The sequence below is a fragment of the Zingiber officinale genome, chromosome 6B (assembly GCF_018446385.1).
Source record: "Zingiber officinale cultivar Zhangliang chromosome 6B, Zo_v1.1, whole genome shotgun sequence".
NCBI lineage: Eukaryota > Viridiplantae > Streptophyta > Magnoliopsida > Zingiberales > Zingiberaceae > Zingiber > Zingiber officinale.
Window position 1 is genome coordinate 38,089,433 of NC_055996.1, and position 26,550 is coordinate 38,115,982.

General features: G+C 35.5%; 1 protein-coding gene and 1 pseudogene across 1 annotated transcript in view; one reads left to right on the top strand and one right to left on the bottom strand.

Annotated features, from left to right (window-relative positions):
- Positions 1-5,055: 5,055 nt before the first annotated feature.
- Positions 5,056-5,144, top strand: LOC121993382 (annotated as a pseudogene).
- Positions 5,145-9,750: 4,606 nt separating this feature from the next.
- Positions 9,751-26,550, bottom strand: part of LOC121992364 — a 34,521-nt gene continuing 17,721 nt past the window's right edge. Inside the window, exons 5-6 of the mRNA XM_042546682.1 lie at positions 10,133-10,192; positions 9,751-10,066 (exon numbers count right to left, since the gene is read on the bottom strand). Of these exons, the coding sequence (XP_042402616.1) occupies positions 10,010-10,066; positions 10,133-10,192 (117 nt within the window). The 3' untranslated portion in view covers positions 9,751-10,009. The remainder of the gene's footprint in view (positions 10,067-10,132; positions 10,193-26,550) is intronic.

A 26,550-nucleotide genomic window follows, 5' to 3' on the forward strand; every position in this document is an offset into this window, starting at 1 on the left:
GTAATCTTGAAGCTTCTGGTTGTCGAAGACTTGTTATAGCTTCACTGGATCGTTCTTTGAACAACACACGGAAGAAGGGTTATCAAATTGTGTTGTTTTCTTGTTGCTGCTCGAACTGGGCTTAAGTAGCCCGCGGAGGGCGCCTCCAAGCCCATGGAGGGCGCCCTCATCCGCACTGAATCCGCAACGTGGATAAGCTCTGACTTCTTTACGGCTTATCCACCAGAGGGCGGATCCAACCGTATGGAGGGCGCTCTCCACCTGCGTCCAGGGTGCCCTCTGCCCTACTGCATGGAGATATTTGGCTAGTGCACCCGAGGCGCCTCCAAGCTCCATGGAGGACGCCTCGGGTACTATTCATCTGAGGCTTTACATCCTTTTTGCTCCCTGCAAGATGCGTTAGTCCAAAATATAAAATATATCTTGCAAAATGGAGTTAGACATAATGCAATAAGGTTAAGATAAATATCTGGCAGTCATCAGACTGTTCAGTTCTGACTTCGAATTTCTGACCGGAAACCCTAGGTCGAACCGACACCTATTGTTCCCTCGCCGGGGAACGCGTCCTCACCTACACCACTCAGGAGAGTTTACTTGTTGCCAATTGATCCTCCAGACCAACTAGACTTTTGCTCAGCGTCCGAAGCTTCCGGTCTTCATGTTGGACGTCCGCTCCACGACCCGTCCAGTCTTCCACCCGATTTGCGACACCAGGATTTTAACCTAGGGTTACCACCCCCTAGGATTTTACCCAAAGCTTTCGACCCGCCAAGACTTTTCGCCTAGGGTTACCACCCCCTATGACCTAGGGTTACCATTCCCTATGGTTTTCTCTTTGCCTAACCGCAGCTAGGACTTTTCCTCACTTAGGGTTAGCGCCCCCTAGGACCTAAGGTTACCACCCCCTAGGGTTTTCCACCTGCCTAATCGCGGCTAGGACTTTTGCCTAAGTACACTTAGGACTTTTCTACAATCTCATCAAACTTGTTAGATAACAAAACAAGTAACTTTGGACCCTCTGACATAATCAAAATACAAGTTCGACTGTCGGATGCTTCCCGTACCAACACATATGTGTTAGTTCTAGATTGGGTATGTGTAGTTATTATGTCAGTTATAGTTATGTGCATTGATTATGTCGTATATGATCATATTCTTATTTTCCTATTGAGACTGTATACTTTGATCTTAATATTTTATACAGACCATGCACAATCTTATCTATTACTTGCTGAGTCACCCGTACTCACCACCCCATTTGTACTTTTATATTTTTTTAGATAACAGGTAGATGATTGTGGAGTCTCTTAGAGTATCCTATATGTCAGTCCCACTTCACATAGAAGATGGTCTTTACTTCACTTTTATTTTCTTACATGTTTTCCTTGTGGTATTGGCATTGTAAATAGTGTTTAGCCATGTGGGCACTTTATCATTTTTGGTATTTTATTGTGTTTAAGTCGTGTTGGCACGCATTGTATCATTTTAGTTTGTGTGGCTTTCCTATATCTTTCACTATGATTTATGCTACCATCGTGTGGGCTATTTATTATTTTATTTTCTATTCTAGCCATGTAAGATGTGTATACAACTACGTGGTTGTTGATTCAGCCATTTGGGCTACATATTAAACTGCATGGTTGTGTTTTATTTTCAACCATGTGGGCTTTAGGCCAAGTGGTTATGTATCTAGATTTCGTTTGTCACTGTTACAAGAGAGATGCCATCCGTTTGTCAGGCAAGGACTCTTCTAGAGCGTGACAAAAATAGTATGTTTATGAAAAATTTTATACTTATCCGAAGACTTATTTTTTACATTAACGAAAATTTTTCAATATTTTTTAAAAATTTAAAATAATTTTTACAATATTTTTGGCAAATGAGAGACTTAATTTTTATAAATTAATTCCTTTTCAAATTAATTTCAATTAAAATCCATAGCTTTGGGATGTTTGTATACAACCCCTAGTAAAATTTTTAGATTTTTTTTCAAACTATACTTTTTTCCCTAATTTTTTTAGGAGAAGAAGATATTAAGTTTAGGGGGAGGTTTAATTATTTATTTACAATTTAATTAAATCGATTTAATTGTCATACTTTAGTTATAATTATTTTTTACTTGCTTGTTTGTTTAACCCTAATCTTAACTCAGGTTGATGTATATAAAAAATGTGAAGATTGTAAGTACCCCAGATTGATTTTGATGTGATCAATTAAGTTAAGTTAGGTCCTATGTCTTTTGATGTCTTGTATCTAAGTATGTAGAGACTTAGGAACACAAGAAGTCGAGCAAAAAACACAGTGAATGAGAAGGTTGGCATGGGAAGCTAGTCAACGGGCTCAATGCATCCAAGGGACAAAAAGTTGCAGAAGTGTAGATCGATAGACAAGAAGGACACGCGCCAAAGCATTCAAGGAACGAAAAGCTGGGAGGAAGTCTGCTTGAGGAGAAGGTCGAAGTTGGGTTTGGATGAGCTCAACTCCAGATGATTGTAGCATCATCCAAGCAAAGAATGTTCGATAAAGTCAACTTTAAAGTTGACTTTAGATCTACCAACCGCCGAAGTGAAGGTGCCTCCAAGGAGCATAGAGGCACCCTCTCGTCTCAAGAAGGAAGCGCCCTGCTAGATCATGGAGGCGCCCTTGCACCTCCCTTAGAGGTACCCTTGCGCCTCCCTTGGAGGATCCCTTAATTAACTGAGGTGTCTCCCATTGATCAAAGTCATTGGTTGGACGTTAGCGTTCAGATAAAGTTATATCCACACTGAAGTTGCCTCCACCTGCTCCGAGGTGCCTCCATGCCTCGTCAGGACAACGATAACATCTTCTAAGAGGCTATAAAAGCCCTCTTGAGCTAAGAATTAAAAGAGAACAATGGTATTCATTTTTCTAGTCATTTCTGAGCTTGTCAAAGTGTGTAAGAGGCTACTCCGCCTTCAACAAAGGAATTTTTACTAATGACACTTTTTCATTGCGTTGGATTAACAACCATTCCGATTGAAATCAAGTAAACTTTTTTACCTTCTTACTTTTTGTTAAGTTGTTATTTTTATGTTAGTTATATGTTTTTACTAATAATGTGTCCTTGCTAAGTTCAAATAGCAAGAGAATTTTTTAAATTCTTTCAGGGTGTTCACCCCCCTCTAGCAAGCCTCACCTGGTCCTATAGTATGATGCAACTAGAAAAAAAAATATTATGTAAAAATAAATATGAAAAAACTAAAATGAACCCAATACATCCCCCCCCCCCTCTTTAAATATTTCATTATGCTAATGAAACCTAGAAAAATAATGTGGAGGAGGTTATAAAATTAGAGAAGTTACCAAGTGATGGGCTCCGAATGGTTGAGACATTTATGTTCTGAAGATACCCCTCTTCCTGATATTTGTATTCCTCCACATCTCTTAGTCCTACAAAAAGAATATAGACAAGAAAAATTAAGTAGAGGATTGGGTTATAAAGAAGGAAAAGAAACTAAAAAGAAACTATAACTTAAATGAAGTTAAGAAAGATCTTGGGTTGTCTCCCAAGAAGTGCTTATTTTATGTCATTAGTTCAACTTCTTATTTGGGCTTATCTAAATCTCACTCTAGCTAGAGTAGAATACTTTTAGACTTTCTTTCCAATAGCCCATTTTATTATGAAGAGAGATGTCATCATGCGATTGATATAGTGTATCACCCATCGTTCTCTCCATCTTTATCTTCTTGAAAGTTTTTTCTGGTGGTTGAAGACATTTCAGATTGAGCTTCCAATTTCCAACCCAAGTGAAATCTACACACCCAAAAGATAAGCACACCTACCACAAGCATGTAATATAAGAAAGAACTAGAACCATATTAAATTTGATGGAGCATGAATGAAAAAATGAATCATATCCCACAAAATTGATTTTAGGTACCTCTATGAAAGGTTCTAAAAGATCACTAGGAATACTAACCATGCAATATTGAAAAGTACCCAAATGTTCTAAACAAGTGGATTGGACTTCTTCTAGATCAAATGATGGTTCTGGCTCTAGCTCAGGTGGTAGTCCAACTAAAGGTGGTAATTCTTGGGACTCTGCTATCTCTGTACATGTCCCTACACTTATATCGACAACTTGTTCAATTCTTGCAACTCTCATAGTATCAAGTGGTTGTGGAATCAAAGGAGTTGATTCTTGGGGTGTTGCTTTAGTAGCACAAGCCCCTACATTTTTATCCGCTACATCATTATCATAATTGGCCAAGAGTTCACTAACATCAATATCATCAACTAGAGGATCAACAACTTCATCAAAAATTTCAAACTAATTATCCTCATCAGAAAATTCATCATCGTTATGTATTCCAACAAAATTACAAGTGACTAATTCATCATCATCAGAAAATTCATTATATTGAATTAAATCAATAAATTTGCATGCAACCAAATTATCATCATTGAATTTGCCAAATTCTTCTTCTCTCATAGTTGTCACTTACCTTTCTTCTCAAGTACGAGGAAGAGGTTCAAATTTGTTGTCAAAACTAGATTCTATCAACCTTTGAAGAAATAGTGTTGGTGGCCCATTGACCATAACTGGAGTGATGGAGGTGAGTCTTTGTGATTCTCTTGTGTTCCTATCCTCATATCTATACCCTTCTCCTAAGGTTCGTTGGTATACAAACCACTTCTCAACTTGATATCATTATAATGTGCACTAGACTTGGTTTGGGCGAGAGGGAGGCATTATTTGAACCATTTTGAAGTCAAGCTTTCTAACTTAGCTTCTAATTGTTTAAACCTCTCATTCTATGACTCATGATTTTCAAAGCTCTTGGGTTAGTTGCACTGCATCTTGTTTAACAGACAAACTTGCATTCATGGCTCACACTTCTGAAATTTCTGAGTAAGATGTCAACACATTCTCAGTTGCCCATTCTTAGAGGTTCAGTGTTACTTGACCAATTAATTTGTACGTTTCATCCAAACTTTTGTTCATCAAGGAACCTCCTACAGCTAAATCTAAAATTCTCTTACTCAAAAAAGTAATCCCAATATAGAATATATGTACTGTCATCCATTTATCTAAGACATGATGAGGACACTGTCTTAAATAACCCTTAAATTTGTCCCATGTTTCATATATTGTTTACCCATCTCCTTGGATTCTATTCCTCATATATATTTTCTACTAAGAGGGAAAAAGTGATTCAGAAACAGTTATTCCAATTGATTCCAGCTTATTATACTTTGTTGAGGAAGAGAGTACAACTAAATTCTTGCTTTATCTTTGATACTAAAAGGGAATGCTAATAATCAAATAGTATCTGCAGAGGCTCCTTCATAGTTCACCATATTACAATACTCTAGAAATGTCTCCAAGTGAATATAAGGGTTTTCTGAAATTTCTCCTCTAAATTTGTGACTTTAATTATAACATGATAATCAAATCTAGGGCAAGTTAAAAGTTGTCAACTTCTATCTGAAGTGCCATAATAGATGATCTGAATCTTATAGAAATGGGTGTGAAGAATTCTTTTAAAGGCCTATCTCTCATGTCAAAGCTCATTGAATCTCATTAAAACATAATTATTAGAAAAACTGAAATGCAGAAATAAAAATAAATAAGTAAATGAAAAATCTATTAACAAGTCTAGAGTAACTTATATCTTAATCAACTAATGTTAATCAGAAACAGTCCCCGACAACAGTGCTAAAAACTTGTTATCAAGCCACAAGTGCTTGGCTACGTCGTTAATAATAAAAATATCAATTCCATATATACTATTGATTAAGCACTTGCTGATTTCGCGCGATAAATTATCTAGACAATCGAACGTTAGTTGAATGCTTTTAAGCTTACTTCTAACGAGGATTAAAGGCTACACCAGAGTGTTTACACTATTCTCATTTAATATTATTAAGTAGAAGAGGTAATATAGAAAGTCCAGTGAAAGGAATACGCCTTGTCACTGGGACCCACCAGTCATGAAATCGTTATATTACACAATTCACTTCCTAACATTAAATTAATGTAAATCCATTAAGCTCTTAGTTAGCTAATCCTTTTATAGAGAAATGATCTCCTTTCAAGAAGATCATTCTAGAATGTGTGGTTAATACACTCTAGCACTTCTCTTCTACAAGGTGACCAATCCACCGTAATCCACATGTTTACACCATTCACATATTTCATCACACCCTTAGAAGGCACAATACATATAGAACATGACATAAACATTTCATTGAACAAGGAAATAGAATATATATAGTTTATACATCAACATCGCATCAAAATTACTCCCTAGATCCTAAGAATAGGAGGGTTACTCCATTGAGAGAGTAGAACAAACCAAAGACATGAGTAATAACATTCTTACAACCCAAATACAAGAAATGAGGAGAAGAAATGCTTAGCTATGTGTTGTCAATGTCTTCAGAGTGTCTCCTTGCTCCGGAAGTAGACGGATCATCAACAGCTCAAAAATAGAGGCTCTAGGGTTTCCCCTAAAGGGAAAAACCTTCCCAAAGGAAGGGGGTGGAGCCCCAAACCAAGGATAGATTAAAAGGGGAGAAAATTTCTCTTTTAAGGTAAGGGGCACAACCCCTTGCCCCTCCACCATACTGTCGTGCCTCAAGGCATGGTCGTGGCATGTATCTTTCTAGAAAAAGGAGGCATAGCCATGTCACAGGGTTGTGCCTCTTGGAAATGCATTTTATCATATCTAAAAGTGGTTTTCTCTAGTTAAAGTCTGAAGTAAAGTTATAGATCTTAAAGTTATTTATATTTTGGTATCTGAAACAGCCCGTAACTCCAACCGAACAAAAAGTTATAGTCATTTTACTTTTGGTTCGTAGTGTAGAAAAATTCATACTTTGACACTGCTGTCCCGGAAATGCCTTTTAGTATGTCTAAATGTGGTTTTTTCTGATGGAAGTCTGAAGTAAAAGTTGTAGATCTTGAAATAATCTACACTTTGGTATCTAGAACAGCCCATAACAGCAACCAAGAAAAAAGTTATGGTCATTTTTACTTTTAATCCACAGTGTAGAAAAATCCAGAATTTGACACGACCGTGTCTAAAAAGACACGGTCGTGCCTAAAATGCACAACTAGGCTATGGAAAACACTAGATTATGCTAGATTTTTATACAACCATGCCTCATAAGCACGACTCAGATGTTTTGGAGGCTCTAGACTCCATTTTAACTCCGTTTGTGGCTAAATTTCTTCAGTAGGAATATGCACATGTCAAGGAACATGGCTAGAGCATATTATTTGCTTAAAACTCCAATTCGAAAATTTTTCGAAAGTCTTTTCCTTCATGTATGTTTCGTGTGTTTGACTAGCCCGTGTTGAGCATCTTTTCGCTCCATTCTTCATTTTTCTTATCCGTAGGAGCACACCTATGTCATGGGATACAACTAGAGCATGCTCCTTCTTCCAACTTCACGTTCTAAGGCTTTTTTCTCTATTTTTTTCTCTGAAAACACATCATATCAATCAAAACAAGCAAAGAGCAGATCTCAAAATAAAAGTATGACATAATAATAGAATAGAGTGCAATAAACATAAATTATTCTCATGAAATGTAAGTAGATGCACGTCAAAAAATTTCTAGAAACATATATAAGCTACGTACATCACCAGTCAAGCCCTACGGAGATTTTCCACTGGCCATTAGGGTAAATCAAGAAGCACTCATAGTGGGTGGTCATCAGTCCAGCGTTCTTAGGTCAATTGCTTATTAAGAAAAATGCATTCATTAATTCACCAAAGTTGAAACTCAAATCTTAAATGACCAAGAAACTATGACTCAAGTGACACCTCTCTTCCTTACCAGGACAAACTTGTGATGTTGGACCGTCTGCCATGACTCATCTAAGCTTTTTAATTTATCTCTGATGATCGATGAAAAACTTCTTTAGAGCCGAGTCCATCATCTATAGAAACAGTCGAATTCTAAAAATTGAATACCTTAATTATATAGAAAAAAATGACACCTTCCTACCTTGTCATGACAAACTTTGGAAATTTTGCGTTATGTTAAAATCATGTGTGTGGACAAATCTGAGAGACCATCTTTGTCAAGCAATTATCTATTTGGTTTATCTAACATCGTGAGAATAATTCATAAGTATACTAAAAATTTTAATGTCAAATTTTATTTCATGCCTAGTTTTTAAGTAGATGAATATGAATGAGTTAATGTGTAAGTAGTGATTCAATCAGGATCTACTTGATCATCTAATGTGCAAACTAAGGCTAAATCATTATAAATCCCAAACCAACACTTGTCAACATTTTCTAAGTTGTAAACTTTCCACGAATAATAAAAAATTTAGATAGTAAATAGTTATGATTTATTGGCACCTACAAACAGTGGCAAAAATGTCTGAACCAATTTTCCATGGGTTAACAAGACCTGTATTTACGATAATGAATTAGATAATGCACAAGAGGCAATTAATCAACTCAATTAAATAGTAATAATTTTCAAAGAAGGAACGATGCTACCAGATTGATGTGAGCCTTCTTATTGTAAAATTTGCACATTAAAGTTCACGGACAAGTTTGATCTCCTCTACTTATGATCTCCTATATTGTAGGTGGTTGTCATGAGGAACAATGATGTGGCAGCTACGATAATGAATTTGATGATGTGTGAAGATGATGAGACAATTCAAGAATATAGTTAGAACCAAAAACGGGTAAAAATAAAGAATTAATGATAGCGGTGGTAAACACAATGATGAATCTTAAAGATGACACTAAATATGCAAAGGATGTGGTAGAAGAAATGACAAGGAGAGAAGAAAATCTCAAAAAAGTAGTGATAAAGAAACACTACTCAATAATGAGATTGTTGTGGATAGTAGCAGCAAAAAAAATAACAATTATGCAGGGAGGAAATAAGTCGTTGATGAAAATGTGACAGCGATGTGAATAAAAATACGATCATGATCACCGGAACAAACTATACGGTATATTAACTCAAAACTTATTTATTACGTGAAATTCTAACCTCTTTTATAATCAGACAAGGTGACATATTTTTTTATAAAATAATAAATTTTTCTAATAAAATTCAAATTTTTCTAATATTTTTTTAAAATATATATAATATAATTTTTAATAAAATTAAATTCTTAACTCTATCAAAATCCGCTCCTTTAATTCTCCTCAATAGCGAAATACACATTCCCCTCCTAATACCTACCAATATAAAAAAAAGATAATAAAGGGACGTTGGGTTAAATGATGAGAATAACTATGGATATGAATTTGATAGTAGAATGAAATAAGAATAAGAATGAAAATAAAATCCATCAAATTATATGAGTTTGGTTGATTCCCATAAATCTAGTAATCATTCTCAAAATGTCATTCCCAAACTTACAATCCAAACACTATCTTTTATTATCATTTATTCTCTCATTCCCAAACTCATCAACCAAACACCCCTAAGATAAATCTCAAATCATCAATTTTTAAAAATCAATCCCTAATTATTATAGCAGAAATATCATATCCTGGCCATCTACGATATGTCATATTAGCTTCTCAACTCCATCAAAGTCGTCTTGGAACGGAGAAGTCTTTTTATCCGAACCAGGAGAAGTCTGTTTAGCCAAATCAGACGATTGCTGATTTATTTATTCGAAATTATCTTTTGATATTGATGTGTTATAAAGTGAAGTTTTTAATCGAATCTTTTATATCAAATTGATTCTCTATTTACATTAAACATCCTAAAATCCACAACAAAAGAGAGCTGTAATGAGAAGGCAATTCCATGGGCTGATTGATTACCCAACTATCAAATTTTCAAGCTTATTAGTGGTCAAGTTAATCAAGTTCTGAAAAAAAATAACTGCCCAAACTTGTACATTAAAATTTTGCATTTGATAAAATCGATTGCAAAGGGCTACTGAAACAGAGTTGTAGGTACTACATGAATCTGCAACACTTCTTTTTAAGCATTAATATATAGCACCCGAAGAGTGCAATACTCATGGCATTCACTCAGCAGTTAATTATCAGTGGCCATTATTGATGAATCGTCGAGCAGCTTCTGCACTTAACTCTTTGTTCACCTGGGACAGGAGAAATCAACAGACCACACAAGAACACATAATGATTCAAAACAAGAGAACACATACTAGTTTCTCATGGGCCATTCGAAATGCCTCACAGAACTTCTCGGCTCTTTTTGGCCCCACCTACATCATCAAGAAATATTTCAGTCTTCATTTAGTCATGCATGCGAGAAGTATTTGATAGTCATACAGATGGAAAGTACAATGCTCGAATGAAAAATCTAGGCATGGTAATTGACAAACTTGGATGTGATAATTAATAAAACCATCTTTTTGGTATGAAGAGATTTCCAGCAAAGACACTAGCCGCACACAATCTTAGATTATATAACAATTTCATTTCAGCTACTGTTTCCAGACGTGCAAGGCTATAACTTCTCAGCAATTTTCTCTCTACTATATTACGCCTGTAAAGCATGTCCAATTATGCAAGAAAACCTAACTATTCATCATCAGAATTAACACAAAAAATTTAGTAAAAGACTGACAAAAATGTGTACCTAGTCTATCTCCTTGAACTTGTGTTCTTTTAATGCTCTCTAAAATGCGTATGCTTTTTCTTTCACAGAATCCCAAGGCACATCCTGATTTGTAACGTCAAACAGCTACTTTATGTAATAGAAGTTGTAACCAAATTACATCTCTAGCTTTCCAGGTTGTCATGTAATGCTTGCCCAACATAGATGTCACTAAATATGCCTAGGCCAGGTTTAGTATCATCAGCCATTCACTAGTCTATAAATTTGACCATGCAAAAGTCCAATGCAAGATACATCTTTTGGTTGAAAGGAGCAAACCAATGTATTGTTGTTATTAAGAGACAATTATTACATGATATATAGACTCAACATAATATCCTCTTAACTAAAACACAATGCAGGACTATATAAAACACCAGTAATTCAATAACTCTACATCTTACAACCCAAAAACTGTATCACTCCTGCTTAAGGTTACACTAGATCATAGAGCATAGAGATTATCTTTGTGCAACTTCTAACATAAATTAGAAATAGTCTCAACAGAAAGAGAACTAATAATGACACAATACTAATGACTATCATAGGAACAGGCACCAGACTAACCTTGAAAGAGTTGATGATTGGACAATGGTTGTTAAGAGATATCTTCAAATGGTGAAGTTGGTCATGATATAATTTTCTTAACTGATTTTGAGATTTGTAAAGATGAAAACAGAATGCAAAGTGAAATAGATAGATTAGGGTTCACATCTACTCTTAAAATGAGGAATTAATTTCATGAGTGCGACTGACTAAAGTCCATTATTTATTCTATAGCAGACAAGGATAGTCATAAGGAATCTGTGTAATTTAGCCTATACAAGAGAGATGATATTGGAGAAGAGTTGTAGAACAATCCATATTTTTTGCATTGTAACCAATGGAGGAATAATGAAAGTGAGTGAGACCAATCTATAGTTTTCTAATCATCTATTTTAATGGGCGAGAGGAGCCAAGAGAATTAATTGCTTGTCATTTTAATATGTAATGGAAAAAAATTGTCAATAACTAATTTTATCTCAAATCATGCACTTAACTAAGTGAAAAGAAAAAAAAAATTGACTCATGAAATTTGAATCCTCACACTAGTGATAAAAAGAAGGAAAGAACCTTAAAATTGTAAACGAATCTTTTATTTTTTTTATTATTTCCTTAAAATCTTCGGTAACCTTTTTCCGATTTTATAATGAATGTCATTTTTTTCCTTTTCACATAAATATGCAACAGAAAATGAAGAGAAGGAATGAACCAACAAATACCAAAATGTAATGTGGTTTGGCAACCCTAGCTCCTACTCCACGGTCTATGATCCGTCAATGGATGACTCCTAAATCACCACTATGATTTCTCAACTTTTGGTGGAAAAACATCTTACAAGCTCTAGGAGTGATTACAAGTCAAGCACAAGATGAGAGAAAAGAGGTTACAATTAGGGCATGTTTGGTTGAAAGTAATTGTTGATAATCATGATTATCTACCAAGGTTATGTTATTTAATCATGTTTGGTTCAAGTAATGAGTGACTCCCAACTACGGCCTTAGACAAAAAGTTGAAGCACGTAAGTTAACTCCCTCGTCAAATTCGCCTTTAGTCTACTCGATCATTCAGTCAATTGATTTATTGATCATAAGCATTTTAATGGTCAAATCCATATATCTCAACGTTTTTTTAACACTCACCTCGCCAAGATTTATACCTTTGCCTTAAAGCCCTCTCCCGTTAGATGCATATGATCCTTTGGCTCACTTTATGTGTCATCCTTCACATCTTCACCTACATATCCGACTCCTCCCGATCATACTCCAAATGCACCTTGTTCTGCAATCCCTTGTAATCAGCCTACCTTAGTCACACCAACTTGTTTTCCTTGTGTATTTCTCCAGTCCTATATAATCCAAATACACATATCAAATACCAATACAATCTTAGCTTAAATTATTTGCCCAATCATCAAAACCCAATGATCGACCCTCATCAAAAAAGGGTAATTACACCAACAACAATGACAAAGGAGGTCTCCTTCCATATGGTGATGTTAGATTAGGGAACAAGAGTGAGGGAGTTGATGTCACATTACTCAATTGAGCCTATGTAGTGGATATGGTTGAAGGTCTTTCAGGAGAAACTCTTGTCACACTCGATATGTGGCACAATATGTCACACTCGATAATGTGTCTAAGTTAGGGTTGCTACACATCTTATATGTGTGTTAAGTTGCTCAAAATCTACCAGGTATAAAGGTTGCTTTGGCGTGGCTAAGGTCTGTAAGCTTGGAGAAGGATACCGTGGGCATCCAAGGGACCGCAATACGAGGACCATTGAGATCAGAAGATGGCACAAGCATTTGGGGGTCAGTTGGACAAGGAACATTGAGGCAATGTAGAGACAAGGAGGTGGACTGCATAAAGGATGGACTCGGTACATTCGATGGACGTGAGAAGACCTCAAGGTTTGGAGAAACTCCACGAGAGTATGAGTGGAGTGGCTTGTATATAAGGGATGAGGGTAGGGATGAGGGTAGATGGCAACTTAGGTGAACTCAACCTTAGATATGGTCGAAGTGAAGAACCAATTGACTCCATCCTAATACCAATAAACTAGTGGTTAAGAAAACCACACCCTAAGTGTTTCAGGGCTTTTATTGTTAATCAACTAATGGTTGTCGAAGTGTTTTGGGACTTTGTTGTTTTGTTGTTTGGTCAGTTTGCTATTAGTTTAATACACTAGGTTGGTTCTATTTTCAACAACAACAACAACAACAACCAAGTCTTATTCCACTAGATATGATCAATTATATGGATCCTTTTACGCTATTGAGCTCTATCTCCTACTATATCATAGTCTATACTTAAATAAATTTTATCTTGTTTTATTGTTACTAACCAATTTTTTTTTTATCTTCCTCTTTCTTGTTTGATATACGTGTTTATCATAGTTTCACATCACCTAACTAGAACATTTACTGGTCGTCTAAGTACATGTCCATACCATCTTAAACGTCTCTCTGAATTTTCCCTCAATAGATACAACTCTGACTTTCTCTTTAATGCTCTCATTTCTTATTTTGTCCATCATCGTATGTTCGCACATCCACCTTAACATTCTCATCCCTGCAACTCTCATTTTTTGCACATATACTCGAATCATTGCCTAACAATCATCTCCATATAACATAGCAGGTCTAACTGTAATTTTATAAAACTTGCCTTTAAGTTTTAGAAGTGCTTTACAATCACATAAAATACCCGACGCTCTCCTTTATTTTAACCATTCTGCTTGTCTTCTATGTAAGACATCTCCTTCAATCTCTCCATCATTTTGTAAAAATAATTCTAAATATTTAAAACTCTCACTTTCAAGTAACTCGTCATTTCCTATCTTAACAATTGTCTCATTATGTCTAATATATTGTTAAACTTAAATTCCATATATTCTGTCTTTATTTTACTAAGCCCAAAATTTTTCTCTTCTAGTGTTTTCCGTCCAAATTCTAGTTTAGCATTTACTCATTGATATGTTTTATCTACCAAAACAATATCATCTGCAAATAACATACACCACGGTATTGTGTCTTGAATGTGTGCAATGAGTTCGTCCATAATTAGTGTAAAAAGATAGGACCTTAGAGCTGATTATCAATGTAACCCTACCTTTACAACAACAACAACAACCAAGTCTTTTCCGACTAGGTAATGTAACCCTACCTTTATTAAAAATAATTCGCTTACTCCGCTTAAAGTCTTTACTCTTGTCATTACATTCTCGTATATATCCTTAATTAGTTCAATATATATTACGCTAACACCTTCATTTCTAGAATTCTCCATATAATTTCTCTTAGGACTCTATCATAAGTAAATGAATATCATGTCTAGATCTTGTTTTTGCTTCCGATATTTTTCAATTAGTTGTCTAAGAAGATGTATAGTTTCTATTATCGACTTTCTAGGCATGAACCCAAATTGATTTTTGATCTCGTGGTCTCCTTCCTTAATCATTTCTTTATTATTTTTTTCAAAGTTTCATGGTATGACTCATTAGTTTAATACCCCTCTAGTTTACACAATTTTGTACGTCTCCATTGTTCTTATATAAGGGAACTAGAGTGTTTATCCTTAATTGACCAGGTATTTTTTTATTTTCAATATCATGTTAAATAATTTCGTAAGATATTCAATACCTTATTTCTCTAGGCACTTCCATGCCCCTATCGAAATATCGTTGGACTAATATCGTCCAGTCCAACGGCTTTTCCATTATGCATCCTATTTAAAACTTGTTCTACTTTTAAAGTTTGAATTCTACAATTAAAATTAAAATTTCTATACTCATTTGACCTACTTAAATGACCTAAGTTAAGAAACCTTCATTAAAAAGTTGATGAAAATACCTCTTCCACCACTCTTTTATTTCTCCATCGTTTACTAGTACTCTATTACATTCATCTTTAATGCATCTTATTTGGATAAAATCTCTTGTCTTCCTTTCTCTCACTTTAGCTATTCTATAAACATCTCTTTCCCTTTCTTTTGTATCCAATTTTTGATATAATCGTTCAAAAGATTCATTTTTTGCTTCATTCACTACTTTCTTACCCTCTTTCTTAGCTATTGTATATTTTTTTTTAAGTTTTCTTCGTTCTTACAAATATATAATTTCTTATAAATTTTTTGTTTTTCCTTTACTTTCTCATTCCACTACCAAGATTCTTTACTTAGTGGTGCATGTCCCTTTGACTCAGAATACACTCTTAACTACTATATTCAACTTTAATATCATCTTATCTCATATCGTATTAGAGTCATCGTATATTTCACCTAATGTTTGTACTTCTACCTTCTCCTTAAATATATTTTGCTTCCCATTCTTTAACTTCCACCTCTTCCATTTACTAGAAACTCTCTATCTTTTTATTCATTTCTCTCTTTAATCTAGAATTAAGCACCTCTTCTATATCAAAAATTGTCCACTCTTCCCTTATCAAGAATTATCAACCTCATACCTTTATGAACAATTATCCACCTCTTCTCTTTATCATCAATAATGAACCTCTTCTGTTTATAAACGATTTACCAAAACTGTTCACCTCTTCTTTTTCAAAGAGGTTGTGCACTTTCTCTTTACCAAGGTTGTATGTAATGTCTATCGACGAAGCATCCTAGTCAACAAATATGTTATAGAGTAGCAATTAGATACATCATATTATAACTTAAATTTTAGTTTGTGTCATTTTAGTTCTTAAAACTTTTTGTATTTTAAATTACATAGAAACTAGCATAGAAACATAACTTTTTCTCAAATTAGTTATTGAATATTGAAAATTTTGAATTGATTTTCTTCAGCATCATTTTGTTACATAACATTATGAAAATCCTCAAACCCCTATTTTGACCTTAACAACTTCCAAGATTAGCATCATTTTCTCACATGACATTATTAAAGCCCACAAACCCCTATTTTAACTTAAGAACTTCCAAGACCCTGAGACAAAAAAACGTCATTAATTAACGTTGATACCATTTATAAAATATCATGTCGTGCCAGTCAGCGCCGACACATAATCACAACCCCATGACAAACTCGTGAGGTCGCAAAGGCAACCACGAGAACACATCATGTTTTTTTTATTTTTTTTCATTTCCACTTTTTATTTTAGAAAATGAATTTCAATTCCTTTCCCTATTCCTTTCCCTCTTAATTTTTTTTTTCTTCTTCATCTGTTATTGTTTTCCTCGACCTCATCTAGTGAGAAAAGATTTGGTTGTTGTTATTGTTGTTGTATCTGTTATTGTTTTCCTTCATGATTGTTATTTTTTTCCCTCCATCTATCCACAAGAATAAACAAAAAAAAAAAGCCTCTATGGATAGTTAATGTTTTTCCCTCTATCCGCCCACAAGGTTAAAAACAGAAAACTCTTAAAAGATGATCAATTTTTTTTCCTCCATCTGTCCACGGCATATGCAGAGAGAAAAAAAACTCTTTAAGATGGAAAATATACATTACTAAAAAAAATTAAATATAATATAATTTTTAACTTTATAAAATATAAGATTATGAATTAAATTATTATATATATAAATTTAGTTTAATTTTAAAGTAATAAAATAAATCCAATTAAACCTACGTGATACTGTCATGTCTACTTATTGGACTTGAGCTAACCCTAAATTGACTTTTATTTCATAAGCATCAAATATTTCACAAGATAATATCAAAAACTATTCAACATCTCAAATATATCTCAATAATAAATCTTTATAACAATCAAATATTAAATAAAATATTTTTAATTAATATATTTATATTTAAAAAAAAAACTCCACCCATGATGATCGATCATGGCCGGTCCCAAGCCCGGATAAAGGAGGAGGGTTACGTTAGGTTGTCAGCCAACGTCAAAATTATGACAAATATTCAATAAATGGATCCATTAAACTATTGTGCTAATGCTAGGTTGTTCCCCGGAAGGAACGCGTTGCAGGGTCCGACTGCAACGTCTCGACAAGGACCACTACATCTCCAGAACTCGTGTGTAGTGTTAAATATGCAAGATTTCGTATTACAGGTCCGACTGTAACGTCTCAGCAAGGACCGCTACATCTCCATGAAAACTTGGGTGTAGTGTTAAATAGGCAAGAATTCTCACACCATAGGTTGGATAAGAACAAATATGATAGAAAAACTAATAATCTAAGATTTGGAACATAGAACATAGGAACTCTCACTGGTAAATCAATGAAGATAATAGATATAATTAGGACAAGAATTAGTATTTTGTGTGTACAAGAGACAAAATGGACAGGCAAGAAGGCAAAGATGATAGAGAACTCGGGTTTCAAGTTATAGTACACTGGACAGAGTAAAGCAAGAAATGGAGTGAGTATTATTGTGCATAGTTTGTTAAAAGATAAAGTTGTAGGAGTAGTTAGAAAATGGGATAGAATTATAACCCTTAGATAATAGTGGTGAAAGAAACTATGAACATAATTAGTGTATATGCACCACAGGTAGGATTAAATGAAGCTACCAAATCAAGGTTTTGGGAGCACTTAAATGAAATATTATAAAATATTCCACCAAATGAAATGATTTTAATAGGAGGTGATCTAAATGAGCATATTGGAATGAAAAATAAAAAATATGATAGAGTACATGGGAGTTATGGGTTTGGAGCGAGGAATGAGGAAGAGAAAACTATATTAGATTTTGCGACAGCATATGACCTTATATTAGCTAATACGTTTTATAAGAAAAGAGAAGAACACTTAGTCACATTCAAAAGTCGGAATAATAAATCGCAAATTGACTTTCTTATGGTTAAGAAGAAGGATAGAAAGATTTGTAACGATTGCAAAGTCATCTTTGGAGAAAGCTTAACTACCCAATATAGGTTAATGTGTTGGATATACGCCTCAAACATGGTATCAATAGAAAGAAAATATATACGATTCCTAGAATTAAATGGTGGAAGTTAATGGATGGGAAGCAAAATATATTTAAGGAGAAGGTAGAAGTTCAAGCATTAGGTGAAATGTACGATCACTCTAATACAACATAGGATAAAATGGTATCAAAGTTGAAAATAGCAGCTAAGAGTGTACTCGATGAGTCAAAGGGGCATGTACCACTAGGTAAAGAATCTTGGTGGTGGAATGAGAAAGTACAAGAGAAAGTGAAGGAAAAACAAATAATTTATAAGGAATTATATATTTGTAAGAACGAGAAAAAGTTTAAAAAATATATACAATAGCCAAGAAAAAGGTTAAGAAAGTAGTGAGTGAAACAAAAAATGAAACTTTTGAATGATTATATCAAAAATTGGATACAAAAGAAGGGCAAAGATACATTTATAGAATAGCTAAAGTGAGAGAAAGGAAAACAAGAGATCTTAGCCAAATAAAATGTATTAAAGATAAATGTAATAGGGTATTAGTAAACGATGGAGAAATAAAAGAGCGATGGAAGAGGTATTTTCATCAACTTTTTAATGAAGGTTTAGATGACCAACTTAACTTAGGTAATTTAAATAGGTCAAATGAGCATAGAAATTTTAATTTTTATCGAAGAATTCAAACTTTAGAAATAAAACAAACTTTAAATGAGATGCGCAATGAAAAAGACGTTGGACTAGATGATATTCCGATAGAGGTATGGAAGTGCTTAGGGAAACAAGGGATTGAATGACTTATAAAATTATTTAACATGATATTAAAAACGAAAACAAAGTCTGATCAATGGAACATAAGTACTCTAGTTCCCTTATATAAAAACAAGGGAGACGTACAAAATTGTGCAAACTATAGAGGTATTAAACTAATGAGTCATACTATGAAACTTTAGAAAAAAAAAATCAATTTAGGTTCATGCCTGAAAGGTCGACAATAGAAGTTATACATCTTCTTAGAAAATTAATTGAAAAATATCGGAAGCAAAAACAAGATCTACACATGGTATTCATTGACTTAGAAAAACTTATGATAGAGTCCCAAGAGAAATTATATAGAGAATTTTAGAAAAGAGATGTGTTAGCGTAACATATATTGAACTAATTAAGGATATGTATGAGGATGTAACGACCAGAGTAAAGACTTCAGACAGAAGAACTGAAATATTTCCAATAAAGACATGGTTATATCAAGGATTAGCTATAAGTCTCTATCTTTTTACACTAATTATGGACGAACTCACTATGCACATTCAAGACACAGTACCGTGGTGCATGTTGTTTGTAGATGATATTATTTTGGGTGATGAAACACGTGAAGGAGTAAATGTTAAACTAGAATCTTGGAGAGAAACACTAGAAGGGAAAGGTTTTAAGATTAGTAGATTAAAGACAGAATATATGGAATTTAAGTTTAGCAATATTAGAAGTAATGAAACAATTATTAAGATAGGAGAGGACGAGTTGCCCGAAACTGAGAGATTTAAATATTTAGGATCATGTTTGCAAAACGATGGAGGAATTGAGAGAGATGTCTTACATAGAATACAAGCAGGATGGGTGAAATGGAGGGGAGCGTCGAGTGTTTTATGTGACCGTAAAGTACCTCTTAAACTTAAAGGTAAGTTCTGTAAAATCGGAATTAGACCTGCTATGTTATATGAAACTGAATGTTGGGCTATGACTCGAGCACATGAGCAGAAGATGAGAGTTGCAAAGATGAGGATGTTAAGGTGGATGTGTGGACATACGAGGATGGACAAAATAAGAAATGAGAGTATTAGAGAGAAAGTCGGAGTTGCATCTATTGAGGAAAAACTCCGAGAAACACGTTTAAGATGGTACGGACATGTACTTAGACGACCAATAAATACTCCAGTTAAGCGATGTGAAATTATGATAAACATGCATATCAAACGAAGACCAAAAAAAGACTTGGTTAGCAACAATAAAACAAGATAAAATTTATTCAAATATAGATGATGATATAATAGGAGATAGAGCTCAATGGCGTAAAAAGATTCATACAGCCGACCCCACCTAATGGAAAAAAGACTTGGATGTTGTTGTTGTTGTTATATATTTATATTTAAAAAATACTGAACTCATATCGTCATAGTATGACACGATACTAAAACTTCATTTTGGTCATTAAACAAAACTTCTGAAACCAAAATTTCATACCGTGGTTGATACTATATTAGTATATAATCTTTTTTCTAGAACCTTCTCTTAGCATCATTAATAAATGTTAATACTCATTTCTTATAAGAAAGTTTAAATCTCAAGTTGTGTTGAAGTTTCAATCTTTGATGGTATTGTATCATGTAATATCGATACTATTTTGATACTTAGTTGCTTGAATTATTAATAATACATATATAATTTTTAATTAATTTGTTAATGTAATTGACTATTTACTTGATAATTAATTATATTATTAATGCATGATTAGTATTTTGTTTATTTAGTTGATTAATTTAATCACCTTGGATTTTAGATTTTAAAACTATTTATAATAATTTACTTTAAATTTTTATCATTAAATACTTGTAAATTATACTTTTCCATTTTATGATAATTTATACGAATATTTTATCAACTTTTATAGGTGGAACACCAGAATGAGCCACGAGAAATGTGACAATTTTCTAACCTTCCAGAAACACGTTTTACATTCAAATTTTCTAACATTGATGCAATTTAAGATTTGAAGGCATCAGAAACTTTGTTATGATGTAATTTTGTATGAAATACAAATATATGACTTTATGTAATTAGGTAAAATTTATTTATGAGCATTTAAAATGAAGTTTGAGTATTAAATGTCATTTTTTTATATATAGTATGATAAAGCTCTAAATAAAAAAAATTATTGGATATATTGAAATAATTTAATATTCTATCATTTAATATCTATTCAGTTTTGTTTGATCTACATAATTATAGTACTTAGAGTGAATGAAAAATAAAGATAACTAAATTTTTTAAACTTTAACACCTTAAATATTATATTTTAAACTAGATTTTATAATTTATAATTAAATTTACAATTTTATAATTATGAAGTTTTAAAAACTTAAATATATGAAGCCCGATTCGATTCTGACTTGTTGAACTAAACTTGAAATTTTCATATTTAAGATTTTTTTATAAAAATCGTATTTAAATTTAAAAAGTTTTTTAAAAAAATAATCTTGTCAAATTTATTCGTTTAATGATTGTAATTGCAATCATAAATATTCAAATATTGAAAATAATGAAAAAATAAATAAATAATTTTGTAATTTAATTAAATAAATTTTTATTTAATTGGCTTGATGTGGGAGTAGAGATGGAGCAAACAATGGAGAGGGAAAATTATCCTTTTTTTTTCCCTTTTAGGGTCTCTTTCGCCCAAGAGGAAAGCGTCTCTCTCACCGCCTTAGCTTGCAACGAATCCAACCTCATGTGAACTCTCCTTTTCTCACCCATCTTCGCTAGCTATCCATCGACCCCTCTTCGCATGCCGCCTTCACCGGATCTCTACCGACCCTCTCTTGGCATGTCATCTTCGCCAGCTCTTCATCGCCCCCTCTTGGCACGCCGCCTTCACCGCCATCACTATCGCCGACTCTTGGCATGTGCCTGCCACTTCAGTTGTTGCGTGCACCCTTGTCGTGCTCTGCCTTCGAGTCATCCGACCTCCGAGCATTCGCTGTCGCCCATGTCGTGCTCTACCATGTCATGCTCCGCGGAGCCTCCGCCTTTCAAAGCCCTTCGACCTCCGAGATGGATGACATCGGAAAACTCCCTGCCATGACCCCGATGGATTTCAACAAGCACGTCGCCGCCACACTACAAGAGTAAAAGAACTGAATTTCTTAGGCGTCATTCTTGTTCAAACCTTGCGCTATTAGCCCAGAGGTCTTCGTCCCAGCACGATCCTTACTTTCCAGATCCTCGATCGGCAACTTGGTTTCTTATTCTTTTATCTCCCTGACTCCGCAAGCATTCAGGAGTCAAGGGATCGAGCCTATTATATTCTTCTCTCCCCAACTCTGCATATGCCTGTGAGTTGAGGGATCGAGCTTATTATATTCTCTCCCTGACTCAGCAGACACTTGGGAGTCGAGGGATCGTGCCTATTATATTCTCTCCCCGACTCAGCAGACACTTGGGAGTCGAGGGATCGTGCCTATTATATTCTCTCCCCGACTCCGCAGACGCTTAAGAGTCTCAGGATCGAGCTTATTATACCCCCTCCCGCCCACCCTCCTTCCTCAGTTAGGGTTAAGCACATTGATATCCTCTGATCTTGGATCAGAGCATCCATCAATAATTGTCCTATTCAGAGCTCAACCTCTACCAACTTGGACATAGTCAAAATCGAGCACTTATACTATCCCCGGATCTTGGATCATCAGCGTTGATCAATAATTGTCCTTTCAAAGTTCAACCTCTTCTGACTCGGATATAGTTGGGACCGAGCACTTATACTATCCCGCTCTCAGATTAAATGTCCTTTTAAGGGTCCAACCTCGCCCCTTAGTCAAGGTCGAGCAAATGTATATCTCCAATGATTTCTCCATCATAATTCTCCCGCGACTTATCAATCGACAACTTCTCAATCAGACTCTCCAACGCCTTCTCGGTCGAAACTCTCTAATAACTCTCCAATCATATCTCTAACGACTTCTCAGTTGATCAAACGCATATCTCCAATGATTTCTCCATCAGTGACTTCTCAATGGGATCTCCAACGACTTCTTAGTCGGATCTCTAATAACTTCTCAGTCAGATCTCCAACGACTCCTCGGTCGGAAGGAACTCAACCTTACAACAGACTCGCGGCCCCTAGCCACGCGCTAGTGAGATAGCCTTATGAGAGCCTCTAGTCCTGCACTAGCGAGACAACCTTAGGACAGGCTTAGAGCGCCTATCCCCACGTTAGTGATTTAGTTTACGATAAGTTCGAAGCCCCTAGCACCACGTTAGTGATTCGCCTTACAACAAGCTCAAAAATTCTTTTCCCAGCTCCTCAAGACACTCAATCTTACGTTAGGCTCGAAGCCCCTAGCCCCGCGTTAGCGAGACAGCCTTACAACAGGCCAAGAGTTTACATTCCCGACTCCTCAAAGCCCCTATCCCCGCGCTAGTGATTGGTGCGACAAGCTCAGAGCCCCTAGCACCATGCTAGTGATTCGCCTTACAACAAGCTCAAAAATTCTTTTCCTAACTACTCAGACTGAAGACACTCAATCTTACGACAGACTCGGAGCCCCTAGCCCCGTGTTAGCGAGACAGCCTTATGGCAGGCCAAGAGTTTCCATTCCCGATTCCTCAATTGAAAGATACTTAGCCTTACAACAGGCTCGGAGCCCCTAGCACTATGTTAGTCCTTTTCTCATGCCATCTTCACCAACTCTCCGTCGCCCCCTCATGGCGCACTGCCTTCGTTAGATCTCTACCACCCACCCACCCACCCCCCCCCCTTCTTGGCACGCCATCTTAACCAGCCCCCCGCCCCACCTCTTGTCACTCCGTTTTCGCAAGCTTTCTGCCTTCCCCCTCTTAGCACAGTGCCTTCACCAGATCTCCACCACTGTTGATGCTTCTTTGCACACGCCCGCCACTATCGTTGTCGCTACTTCGACTGTCGCACGCACCCCTGCGGTGATCTACCTTCGAGCCCTCCGGCCTCCGAGCACTCGCTACCACCCATGTCATGCTCCGCCTCCTGAAGCCCTCCGGCCTCTGAGCCCTTGCCGTCGCGCTACCGCACGCCACCTCTAAAGCCCTCCAAGCCCTCGCTCTTGCGTGCACCCCTACCGTGCCCTGTTTCCAAGCCCTTTGACCTCTAAGCACTCACTGTCGCCCATGTCATGCTCCATGTCCAAGAGCTCTCCGGCCTCTGAGCCCTCGTTGCCGCCCCGTTGATCCAGCGCTTCATTCAGCCCTGCCAATATCGATCTTAGTTTGGCTCTACCGACCCAGATCCAAAGCTCTATTCAACCATGCTGATTAAATGTTCTGCTCATCTTCAATCGGTTCACCTGACTCCAGAGGCTCAGCTTCCCGATCCAAAGCCCTACTCATCCCCATTTCGCCCCTTCGACGCCTCTCCCAGGCCCAAATATCTAGCTACTCAAATAGCACGTGGACTGAATAGCATGGTTGATATAGCGTGATCTCACGAGATCTCCTACGATACCATATATAGGTGATGTTGCCCTCTGATATGACGATGGCATATCTTCCTTACTCGATGTGACATCCTATCATAAGCACAGATATGACATCCCACTCCTTCATGTTATAAAAAGGGCCCACCCTCATGAGCTAAGGTGCACAGACATCGTTACATAAACATGGGGACACATTTATTTCCATTATTCTACTATGTTTCTCTCCATTCTCCCCCGTCGGAGACTGTCTTGAGCGTCAAAGTGGATGAGCCAAGCTACCCAGGCCTCTATTCTAACCCCCTCCAACACTGTTTTACTCCTCGCAGGCTTTCCAGGCGATTTAGCCCTTCCTGTAAGCTCGGCAACTTCCTTCTATCCAATAGCCACCTTCCTCCAAGTCATGGCGACTTAGTCAATATCAACAACACCTCACCGACTTGTTCGTTGAAGGTCTCGAAGGAAGAAGACATGTCAAACCCTATCTATTTGTTAATGTTCAAATTAAATATGAGAAAATACATTAAAAAAAGCCAAGACACTATGTCATCAAAATATAGTTTTTTTATTACTTACTGCTATGCCTATAAATACCCTCTCTGAAGTTAGATATCAAAGTTTATCCTATTTAAATTTAGTTTTTAAATTATTTTTTAAAAACTAGGTAAATAACTAAGATAAGTGATTGATATAAGTTTATCAAGTACATATAATTATTAAGATCAAATGAGCTCGTGTGTTTGGATTTATTTTGGTCTGGTATATAGGATAGTGAGGTTCAAACGTATTCAATTAAAATTGTTATATTTTAGACCGTTAGAACTTAGTTATTTAATTACATCATTCAATTTTGACACTTCTTCCCATCCAGCCCCACATGTTTGTCATCTCACGATTACATACAACTACTTGTTGCCTATTGCAGCTCGTTATGTTGCAGGGATACGGGTACGAATATCGTATCAGACACGACACGGATATGGCAATATGGAAAATTTTAAAAATGCAAGGCATGATACAACGATTATTAAAAAATATAAAAATATTATATATATATATAGTATTAAAAATTAAAAATCCTAAAATAGAAAATCATATTACATCAATCATAATATCCATTACAAATAAAAAAATAAACATAACAAAAATATAAAATACCAAATCTATCTTAAATAAAAAAAAATCAAACATCTATATCGGTCTCATCACCAACACCGCATTCAACAGTAAATAAGATTGATTCAGGTTCATCAAGAGACAATTGGCAATTTCAAGGACAACAGCACCCTCCATGTCCATGGAATCAAATCCATCTGCTCCAACATCCCACATCTTACTTTCTCCTTCACTGTAATGTGGACTCCTAGATAAAAGATGAAGATTATAATGAACATATACCAAATCTTTCGCTCTTTATGGTATTATCTTGTTCCTCCTCAATGAATGTTATACCAACATATGTGCTTTCCCAACATCCTATCGTACAATATTTTTCTCTTGGCATACCAAATTAAAGAAGTGTTATACTGTTATTCCATTGCAAAATAGGCTACATATTTTAATTTTCTACTAAAAACGATAATTAAGAAGAAAAAATAGATTTTGGAAGGCAGTGATTTCAGAAATTCTGAGCAATTGATATCAAAAGAAGAAATAAAACAGTAAACTTGCCAAAAACAGGATAGTGGAGGGCAGCGGTGGGAAAGGGAAGCAGTAGGTCCGGCAACACAAAGGGAAGTAATAGCATGCAGCAGGTCCGGCGGCGCAGTCCTTTGTCAACGGCAGAAACAAAAAGGGGCTGCCCTTTTGTTTGTTCTACGGTAGGAGGTGTTTGTTCGGCGGAAGGAGAAGGGGAAAGAATCGGGAGAAGAAAGAGAGGCTTTAGGGTTTTTTAGACCAAATTAATCTTTATTTATTAATCAGTTCTAAGAAATTTATTATTTTTCAATTTAACCCTTAAAATTTTTATTTTTTTGCAATTCAGCCCAAAGTATCTGAAAACGTGTCTCATCCGTATCCTAGTCGTGTCCTTGCCGTATCCGACTAGTCAATCTTTTAAAAAGTCAATGACACGATTTTTGTCGTATCCGACACGCATATTTACGTATCCGTGTCCGTATCGTGTCCGTGTCCGACACTTTAAAAAAAAAATTAGTAGTGTCTGTGCTACATAGGCAGCTCGTTATTCATGTCGCCCTTGCCACTTGAAGCGGTCGCCCACTCATTGAACCCTTAAACAAAACTTAATAACAATAAAATATAGTAATTGTTCATGATATAGCTTATCAACATTAACCAATTTTATAATTAATCATTCTGGCTACTCTTTTATAGTAGTAATGAAAATCGAA